Source organism: Mastigoproctus giganteus, chromosome 13, assembly GCF_048544385.1.
Source record: "Mastigoproctus giganteus isolate SK-2022 chromosome 13, ASM4854438v1, whole genome shotgun sequence".
Classification (NCBI taxonomy): Eukaryota; Metazoa; Arthropoda; class Arachnida; order Uropygi; family Thelyphonidae; genus Mastigoproctus; species Mastigoproctus giganteus.
Window position 1 is genome coordinate 18894963 of NC_143587.1, and position 11198 is coordinate 18906160.

General features: G+C 42.1%; 1 protein-coding gene across 1 annotated transcript in view; it reads right to left on the minus strand.

Moving 5' to 3' along the window:
- LOC150075828 (uncharacterized) overlaps positions 1-10339 on the minus strand; it is an 11894-nt gene extending 1555 nt beyond the window's left edge. Inside the window, exons 1-2 of the mRNA XM_090387569.1 lie at positions 9813-10339; positions 1958-2159 (exon numbers count right to left, since the gene is read on the minus strand). Of these exons, the coding sequence (XP_090243695.1) occupies positions 1958-2159; positions 9813-10192 (582 nt within the window). The 5' untranslated portion in view covers positions 10193-10339. The remainder of the gene's footprint in view (positions 1-1957; positions 2160-9812) is intronic.
- Between the last annotated feature and the right edge of the window lie 859 nt (positions 10340-11198).

Here is an 11198-nt window from a genome sequence, read left to right on the forward strand (position 1 = left end):
ACAAAACGGTTCAGAGGGACTTTATTCAAAAATGGCAACACAGCACTGGCTGCCATGATACAGATGCATCACTGCCAAAGATGGAACAAAGGGAAGAGGTAGTCTTCAGTAGGAGATATGGCCACCCCTAATGTCAATGCAGGGTTTGCACTGCCTGTCCATCCTTAGAACAATGTTGGTGATAAGTTCTTGCAGCAACATCTTCCATTCCTCTGTCAGCGCCATCTTAGGCTGGTGAACATTTTCCGGTGAGTGTGGACGTGCCGCTAGTCGTCTCCCCAGAGCGTCCCAAAAGTGTTCGATGGGATTTAGATCGTCGGAACGGGCAGGCCAAGCCATACGAACAATGTCCTCACTTTCCAAAAGCATATCAACAGCTGCAGTGCGATGGAGTATGGCGTTATCATCCATAAACACGAACTCGGGGCCAATGGTACCTCGGAACAGACGCACATGGGGAAGAATTAATAAAAAATAGAGAATAGAAAATTAATAGAGAAGTACGATAACCTCTGACAAGCAAGCAACTGTTTCATTGGTATAAAATAGTTTAGCAATTGCTTAGTAGCCTTATGATAATAAATCGCACACCTCAATGGAGGTTTCCGAGAGAAAGTCAATAGACCAAAATTCGTCTCAGTAAAGTATTTCAGACATGCTCAGTCGGATTGGTAATTATTGTCGTCCATAGAAATTTAATTCAGGATTTGACACCTCTGAAAGCCTCACATGGACTCAATGACCTTGGCTCATAATTTTGAGTAGCCAAACCATCCCCCACAAACATGTGAGATCAGTGGAGTTCTTCCTCTTGATGACTAATTTTTGGTACATCAAGGCTACTGCCAAGAGATAGTGTTCCCTTTCACTGGTTTTAAAGGGACGAGAAAGTTTCCCGTGCTCTCTCCAAATGAGAAGATGGGGAGTAAGTTCCAAGACTGAACATCCCAACCCATCTGTGAAGAGAGCATTGGTCCATTGGTTTTAACTCCAGAGAAGGTGTTGTCTGCATTTTGTTTTTGAAAATATACACAAATGTACTAAATAAAATAAAATTAAAACACAAATACAACTGAACCTTCCTCTCGATATCAATGAATTTAATACAATGTGAGCCAAAATCAGAACAAATTGGTCATGCTGATGTTGAACAATTGGCATTAATCATGTTGAACCAATGTTTGTTAATGGTATACGTGCAGATAAGACCTCATAGCAAGAGAGGAAGACTTATACTTACCTATCGGCAACCGTACACCAAAGATAAGAGGGAAAGAATTTCATCGACGAGCATAACGTCCTAAAAGATTGGTAAACTGAGTGTGGGAGGGACACGCTTGCTGTTGAGCGAGATAAGAACCAGAGGGCAGAATTATAAATCAGCATTTACAAACATTAACGCGTGACAGCATAATTATGCAGTATAATATAAAAAATGTTCTTGGGAAGGAGTCTTTGGTCTCCCTTCTGTACGTTGGAACAATCTTGTTGAGCAATATGTCCTGTATTCCATCATCACCATTTTGATCCCAATATTGGCTTACTGGTCTTCCAAAAAGTATGGAACTGTGTGATGATGGCTTGATATTTCAAATGCCTATTGGCTTACTGGTCTTTCAAAAAGTATGGAACTGTGTGATGATGGCTTGATATTTCAAACTATGCTATGCCATTGGGAGGATGCTCTTCGCCTTAATAACGTAATGAAGGAGAAAGCAGCAGATGTTAGTAAGCTATCAGATGGACAAGACTGGAGAGACAACGTAGATAAATAATTTTTGGTCCATCTGATAGCTTACTAACAACTGCCGTTACATTTGTTTTGACACCTTATATTAGAGAGTTAGTTTCTTTCTGCAGTACCAAACATCTCAAAGCACCCTCCACTTTGGTCTCAGTATTCGAAAGAATAAACTTTGCATCTGTGAAATAAAAACAATTTCTTTTTTGAACTTACCGTGTTTTTCAGCCGCCTACGAGCATTAGCAAACCAATTTGACACCTGTATGAGAGTCATCTGAGAACCTAAGGCCAAGGATACTTTCTCAGCTTTCGAAGGGTAGGGGTTGTCTCTGTGTCGAATTAGCCATTGCTTCAAAGGTCGAGCCATATCTTGTAGTACTTGTCTCTTTTGCCGTGCCCTTTCATGCAGGCGGCATCTAAAAAATAAATCCCAACTATTAAAAGTGTTGAACTAGGAATCCAGAAAATAATCTACTTTACAATCTACTATATTATAACATTTTTATTGTAATTTATACACTAATATCTGAGAGATAAAACCATGCTATTATTATTGTAATAAGGCCGGCGACTAAAGCCAAGTGGGCCTTGCCTGAGAACGACTAACTCGGCCACTTAGTGAAAAAGACCTATAAAAATCTCTCGTGTTATTGAGGGAAATCGAATTCAGGTCTTTTCCACCCGGTGATGGGGAGAATGATACGCAGCATGCAGTTGAAACATAAGTTATATCGCTACAACAAAAGAAATTCAAAGCTTTCCTTTTGGAAGTTGTTGTTGGTGGTTTTTAGGAGCATCGGCTACTGAGGACACGTTGCTCTGTGTATACTGTTTGTGTTCTGATGGTGATTTTCTGTTTTTTGGAAGAAAAACCTGAGTTTCCGGGAGTAAAAACCATGTACCCTCGCCTGAGACCGACTAACTCAACTACCTTGTGAAAACGACGGGATTCGAACTTGGATATTTTTCATCCGGTTTGGGGAGTACGGCGACCCTACCAACTGTGCTACCCACGAGGGGGCTGCACGGTGTGCAGCCCCCTGTCACCGTGTGATTTTCATAGTTTTGGCAGGTGGAAATCAATAGTGCTAACAGTAGCCAAAATATACTGAGTGATCACTAAATTATGACCATCTACCTAATATTTCGTAGGTTCTCCTTTTGCCCTCAGCACAGCAGCTATCTGACGTGGCATTGATTCAACAAGATGTCGGAAGCGTTCGGGAGGTATGGCCAACCAAGCTGTGTGTAATGCGGTCAGCAATGGAAGTATGGAGGTGGGTGGTGTATCCAGACACCTGATATGTCTTTCCATAGTGTCCCACAAGTGCTTTATGGGATTGAGATCGGCGGAGTTCGGAGGCCAATCGATATGCTGAAAGTCAGAACTGTGTTCCTCAAACCATTCCTGCACAACAAGTGCCCGATAGCTCGGCGCATTGTCATCTTAGAAGACACCATCGCCATTCGGGAAAAAAGAGTAACATAGCGGAGTCTACACAGTCCGCAAGCAGTTGACGATAGCGGAGACCACTGATACGTTGTTCCACGTGCACCAGGTGTCCAAGTTTCTGCCAGTGAACATGCCCCACACCATACAACCGCCTCCACCGGCCTGCACTTTTGATACCATGAATGATGGATGAAGAACCTCATGTTGTTGACGCCAAATCCGTACACGACCATCCACCGTGTAGCGTAAATAAAGTGACTCACCCGACCAGCCACCTTCTTTCAGTCTTCTAACGTCGTCTGCTGGTATAGCCCATACGTGCGAGCGTGCGATGCATGGTCATGCTAGATATTGTTCCGGGTTGGCCCATATTGTATTGGGTAGTCAACTCTTCAACAGTGCGCCTGTTCGTGTCGTCGGCCCGGGCACTCACCTCTAACATCAACCTTTCGCTGACCTTTGCAGTTTTTCCTTCGGGTCGTTGTTTGACCATTTTGACGCCAGTCGTGGAACACTTTAACAACGGTGGCTCTCGAACTCCTCACCAGTTCAACCGTTTGGGAAATCGAGGCACCAGCTCGTCGAGCACCCACAATCTGTCCTTTATCAAAGTCCGATATCAAAGTCTGCTACGTAGTTCGACTAACTGCGCACTTTCGTACCTCACGTGGTCAATGGGTCACATTCAGTCATAATTCAGTGATCACTCAGTGTATTTTTATTAGCAAGGTATAAAAAATCTGTATATGAATGGGATTCTAAAATCCTAAATAAATAAATAAATCTCGATTTCATATGACTTCCTTCAACCCCCGTATAAAGAAATTTAGGTTACCCTTTTAATTATACTTCACTTGAAATGTGTCTCCAAGAAGAAGAAGAGGAAGATGTGTCTTTTTCTTGAAAAGAAGAAGAAGATGAACTCCCATTTAATATATTCCGCTTCCAACGATTGGAGAAGAAAGTTGTTTCCCAAAGTATGCTGGGTATCATTTTTCACTTGCAAATTGCTATAAATACACACTTTCGTTCAAAGATTTTCATCCTTAACTCAAATTACAGTTTAACACGAGAGGGCTCTATTGTAAACGGACCCTGGTCTTATTAGTGATATCTTCTGCTGTCATCATCGCATAGAAGCACGAAGGAACTGTGTCATGGTATATTGTATTTTCTTTCTTTCCTTTCTGTGTACAACGTGTATGCATGCCAGTACGCTAAGCCTGTAATATCATTTATTGTAAGTCTTGTAAACACGCGTTTGCTTTACCAACGTATTTTTGTATTTTTATAAAAAGAAACTGTATTTCACAGTCTACCTTATTTACAAGCTTATCTCTCAGAAGGGGTTAGTCTAGCCGGTAATTTAATATATCTGTATTATAACAAACAGCTGGAGGTATTATTTATTTATTTATTTTTAATCGCTGCAGTGGTAAGTTAAGAAGCAATGTATCGAGTTTATCTAAAAATACTTTATTTAATGTACTCGTGAGAGAAAGAGAGAGAGAGGAATAATAAAATACAATAAATATAGACCAAGAATCTGCTTTTAGTTACTGAAAATGCCTGGCAAAACAAGTCGAAAAGATTAACAAAAAAACTCATTAATTATTCGATAAATTCATTTGCAATTTCAAAAATGCATATAGCGACACTAAACGGCTTAATAAAAATATATTTATGTTTTTTTTCAATAGAGGGAGCCACGCGTAAAATGATAAATTACACTTTGCAATGGTCTTTTGCTGGTTGAACGTCTGCCAAAAAGAACAGGGAAAATGTTTTTCTTAAAATTAGGATTTCGAAAGAGATTGCTTTTTTTATTATTATTTAATGTTTTTGTGCATCATAAAAGCTGCTACAAAAGCATCATGAGTATTTTTACTAGAGGCATATGGTGATTTTGACGCACACTAAGCAGTTATTTGTTTTTCTCCTCTGCTGTGAAGTCAACAACCGACATAATGGTGCGTACATCCATTCTATTTGTGGAAGGCTAAGGTCAAAAACTTCATGGAAGTGGTCCCGGATCCCGGGCAATTGTCAAAAAAGAAAAGAATGACTTTCTGCCGAATAAAAAAGCATATATTTAGGTATTTATGCAACATAATTATACTGATACAACGTCCAACCAGAGCCAGACACTGTACCCGGGACAAAACAACACCAATGATTACAAAATTTGTTTTATTTGGACATACCTACTGAAGTATTTATACATGCAACGATACACAGAAACTTAGGATCAAACACAAACGCATTTTTATATACAAATAAAAATAGAACTAAAAAACAACACAGTCCCTGGCTGACCACGGAAATAGCCACAATGTAAACATGCAAATCAGCTGGCCAGATAAATTCTTTTATTTCTCGTTTATCTCTTGCATTGTCCATGCATGACGGGTTCTTCTAGATGGAAAACAGAAGAGATGATTCAGGCAAAGTGAAGCAGTAGCCACGTGGTTGAACTTGAGTAGCAATGTTGCAAGTAGACTGTGGAACCTGTTCTAGAACGCGCAAACTGTTTCTCAAAGACCTGTCCAAGACCGTTTCCAATGTGACCTAAACACAAGATAACTGTCTCGGGATTACGGACAAGATTCTGAAGTGATTGAGGGATGGCTGGAGGCAGAGATAGCATGCCAATAAGCAATCGGTCTGTAAGTGACATTTAAACGGCACTGAAGATTCTCAGTTGATGACTGATGATGTGATCTACAAACGGAAGTGGACTGGTGCTGAACGCATCACAAAACAATCCAGTAAATCCCCGAAGCTGATGGAACGTGATAGCAGAGTGCTGTAAAGAATCATCTGCTCGTAATATAGATGGACATTGTTACAGTACACACACATAGAGGTCCCCCAGTGAAACGATTGGGCACATGAGTCGGCCACAGTACAGTGTGCAGGAGGCTGTATCAGCTGCCACAGTCGTGCAGCTGTCCACAAGCCACTAACCACCCTGAGTAATGCCGGGTGCTGTCTAATTTGGTGTAAGGCCCACCGATCTTTAACTATAGCCCATTGGAAAGCTGTGCCTTGGAGTGGTGCGTCACGGTTGGCCTACCCGGAGAATCCTATCTACCGGAATGCATGGTGGCAACAATGAAGTTTGGCAGAGGCTGTGTAATAGTCTGCGGTTGTGTTTTGTGGTCTGATCTGGGACCATTCGCTGATTATGACAAAACCATGGATGCTGAGGTCTAGTTAGATGTCCTGGAAAATACTGCGTTACCTACGTTGGGGCAGCAAGACGGAGAAGGCTTACGCCTTCATCAGCAGGACAACGCTCTCCGTCATGCTGCTCGTCAGTATTAGGAGATAGTGCGCAAAAAACAGAGCTGCAATGGTTGCCGCTTTGAAGACCGAATGGTGGAAAACGTTGGAGGACATTTACCAAAAACTGGAGGAGAGTATTCCACGGAAATTAAAAGTTGTCATAAAGGTTGAAAATTTCAGCACACGTTATTAGTTTTCCTGTAAATAAAGATTATTTCTAGATACTCAGGTGTCCGGATATTAATGATGTGGCAGTGTACACTCAATGATCATTGAATTATGACTACCCCCATCCGTAATGAACTCCGCCGCATAGCTCGCAGTATAAAAAGCAAATCTTCTCCCGGGAACTCGGGTTTTTCGCCCAGCAAACAGAAATTCGACCTCAGAACACACTCAGTTTTCGCAATTGGAACATCAGCATGGTGCGCATTATCCAGGTAGGTGCAGGTGGTTGCTTAACATGGGGCATGTTTTGCTGGCAACCACTGTACCTGTGGTGCGCACGGACTAACGTTTCACTGGTGTACCAGCAGCTCTTAGGAGATCATGTGTGCCCTGCCAAGTTGTATTTTTTCACGGTCGGAAACGGCATCTTCCAAGATGATAATGCGTCATGTCATCAGGCCTGAACTGTGCACGAATGCTGCACAGTGCAGTCCCGATTGGCCTCCAAATTTGCCCCACCCCAATCTAAATTCCAATTGAACATTTTTGGGATGTTTTGGAAAGTCACGTGAGGTATATGGATACGCAACCGTCATCCATTCCGATATTGTGGACGGCCTTGCAAGCAGCATGGCTACAGATCGCTATGGACGTCTTCAAACATCTAATGGAGTCAATAGCTAGCCGAATAGCGGCTGCTATCCGTTCAAACAGTGACCGAAATCGTATTACGTAGATGGTCATATTTTAATGATCGCTCGATGTATATTTATTACCTTGAGCTAAAATGCTGCTGGAGTGTATTGTGCCAATAATGAATTTCGTAGGAGGAGGTTGAGTAATTCTGTTGGGCTGATTCTCGAGGCCAAAGTTACGACCTCTGGTGGTTGTGCAAAGAACTGTGAACCCCAACGCTATCTTAAAATTTTAGACAACTCCATGCTTTCCATATGTGGCAGTTCTTTGGTACAGACTCATGTTTGTTTTAACAAAATATTGCTCCATTCCATACGGCGGTGATATTCGAGGTTGGTTCATGTGCATAAATGTGCAAAAGTTGCAATGGCCGCCGCAGAGTCCATATCTGAAACGCCTATGGGATAAACTAGAAAATCGAGTGAGGACCTGGAGATCTTTACCAACTGCAGTCTATTGTTCGTCGGTGAGATCCTACCCAGGAGGGTGTACTGCGTCACAGGGGCCAAAGGGGAATTCCTATACATCATTGTAGCGATTAATAGTAATGTCAATGTGAAATCGTGTGCCCAGATACTTTTTGGAGGGTACTATGTAGTCGGGTTGCCTGTTTTTCTGGATGTTATTTGTGAATTGTCCAAAATAATACACTCTTTGGCATTGAAACTGTAGCACCCAGAAGGTATGATCGAAAGTGCCTGCAAATCAGCAGACGAATGAGCTGTGCCGAAACTTCGGCACAACTCATTTACAGTTAATCACCGTTCTCCCAACACCGAGTGCAAAAGATCCAAGTTCGAATCCCGTCGATGATGCTCGGAATTTAACACACAGTTCACACGCTTCTGTCTCGCAGAAACCCACTGTGCAAAGAGGCTGTAGAGAATGCCAAGACTTCATGTTCGACACCGATATCAACAACTCTTCAATTTCGACAGAGGATGGCTGATTGGCCTTTTGGAGGCTGGATGGTCGCTTTGTCTTATAGAGAACGTGTGGGCCGTGACAATATTACACTGCACAGGTGTTGGCAACAGCGGCTGCCGGGAGGTACCTTGTTATTGAATTTTAGGTGCATCAGCGACTGAGACCAAATTGCGCCATACATATGTCTGTAAATTGCGTGAATTCTGTGGTCGATTTGCTGTATGCTGGAAGAAAAACCAGAGTTTCCCCGTAGGAAAAAACCTCGCTTAAAACCGACGAACTCAGCCACTAGTGAAAAAACTCATAAAAATTCCGAGCATCATTGACGGGATTCGAACTTGGATCTTTTGCACTCGGTGTTGGGAGAATGGTGATTCTACCAACTGTGAGGGAAGATACGACTGCTCGTCAGATGGATAATGGAGCACGATGGAGGGCTACAGAACAGAAGCATCGTCTTATCTGTCGACAAGCTTACACTCTATTTACAGCCACGCTGGCTACAATCCAAGAAGGTGTGATAGTAGCTGGCTGTCACCCCATCACCTGTTGAACCATTGCATGCCGACTGGCAGAAAGGAACTACTGTGTATACGGCCATTATGCCCTAGTGGGTAGCACAGTCTATAATCACCATCCTCACCATCTGGGTGGAAGAGACCTGAATTCGAATCCCATCAATGGCGCAAGGAATTTCATAACGCCTTTGCACAAAGTGGCCAATTTATTCGGTCTCAGGAGAGGAAAGCATGGTGCCCCCCTCTAGGAAACTAGGCTTTTCGTCCGGAAAACAGCAAATCGACCATAGAACATCACACCGGTTGGAAAAGACCTGAGTTCGAATCCCGTCGATGAAAGGAGGAATTTTTATGGTATTTTTCACAACATGGCTGAGTTAGTCAGTCTCAGGCAAGGGTAGCATTGTTTTTCCTCCGGGAAACTCGAGTTTTTCGTCCAGCAAGCAGAAAATCGATCTGAGAACACAGATTTTTGCAGACATACACGAAGAAACATGGCCTTAGTAGAGATGATCCTAAAATCCAATAACAATGACCACAGAACACAAGCAATTTATCGACATATTATATATGACGCAACATGGCTTAAGTTGCTGATGTGCCTAAAACCTACAACATCCAATCCAACCAGTCTGACGCCATTTTTAAGCAGGACAACGCCGGAATACTCACTGTAGGAGTTCCCTCTGAATGTCTTTGTGTTGTGGACGTACTCTCTTGGTCAGCCAGATCGACGGGTTTCTTCGCTATCTAGCACATGTGAGTTATGACTGCAAGCCATCTACAGAACCACCCACAGCCAGCAGCACATAGACAACGGATGTTCTGCGGGACCAGGTGCAAGAGCCTTGGTAGGAAATACCACAGGAAACTATTCGACTTCTGTACGACTCAATGCCGAGACCCTCAACTCAATTCATAATCATGCTGGATTTGCATCATAAATGTATGGAAAAACGAAACGAATTGTAATTTGAAAATTAAGTTACTTAATAATAACAGAAGTTGAAATTGCTTACCTTGCAGGTCGTAGTCGAAGGGTTCTTCCAGAGCGCGTGCACAAAATTTGGTCAGTGAGGGCATCAAGTTTAATTTTTCCTTCTGAGTTCTTTTCGTTTTCATTTGAAAGTTTTAATTCATGTGTTGGTGGAAGGGGTAAGCGATCATCCACAATCTGCCTTGGAACAATGACACTTTGCGTACCGTTTTCTTCTTGGAGATTTCCATATTTATCATTCACTGAAGATGAAAGTTCTGGAACAGCTGCTCGAGAAGTTAGTGAACAGTCCGAATGTTGAAACTCTGTTCTGGTCACTTCATTTGGACTGCGACAGTCTTCGAGCTCGGAAAACAACGAAGTTGATTGTTCATGCGTCTCACGTTGTTGGTCGGGTCCCATCTTAACGATCTGATGTATAGCAATTGAAGGCGTTTAGTTGTGCGTTTCTGAAGATAACTTCTTGTGCGAGTTAATAGTCTGCACTCGATGTCACCACAGTATCACGATCTGCTTTCCAGTGATGTTGGATACTCAAAGTCAAATTTCAGAATATAACAAAATACTAGCGAATTTTTATCTGCTTAACGCAAAAGATTCACTTTACTTTCATTTAGGATCCTTCTTTCTGATGAAAGTAAACTCCATGAGTATCGAGAAATCCATATTTGGAACAACGATTCATCAACCACTGAATTTTCCCATTTTTTGATTTAACCAAACAAAGATTTCGTGTTATAACACTCCCATTATTTCACCAGATATACTAACACGATATAATGACCAATACCACAATATTTGCCTGCAATAAAGAAAAGGATTGAGAACTAAGATCTAATAGCAAATGTTCTGTGTCTTAAAATACATTGCTCGTGTTTAAAATTGCCCAACCTAAAACAGATGCATGCTTTGCGCTCAAATTCAGTAGTTCTGGTTGTTTTTTGGTTTTAAGGAGCATCGGCGACTAAGGCCATGTTGTATATTGTCTGTAAATTACGTGTTTTGAGGTCGATTTTCTGTAATTGGACGAAAAACCGAGTTTGCGGGAGGAAAAACCGTGCTACCTTCTCCTGAGACCGACTAACTCCATAAAAAGGAAAAAAAGCCCATAAAAATTTCTCCTCTCATCGACTGCACTCGAACTCAAGTCTTTTCCACCCGTTGTGGGGAGGACGGCAATCGTACCAACTGTGCTACCGGCGAGGGCTAATTCAGTGGTGTGAGAAATATCTATGCCGACAAGAAATTATTAAATTCATGAATCATTTAAACAGTATTTATTTACGAAAATGCAATGAGCATCAATATGCCATCTTGGTAAACACATTGAGCCATACTTCTTGAGTTCAAGGAGCGATAGGTCTGTTGACCTTAAGGGCCAAAGAAGCATGTTTACATCATGTAGGCT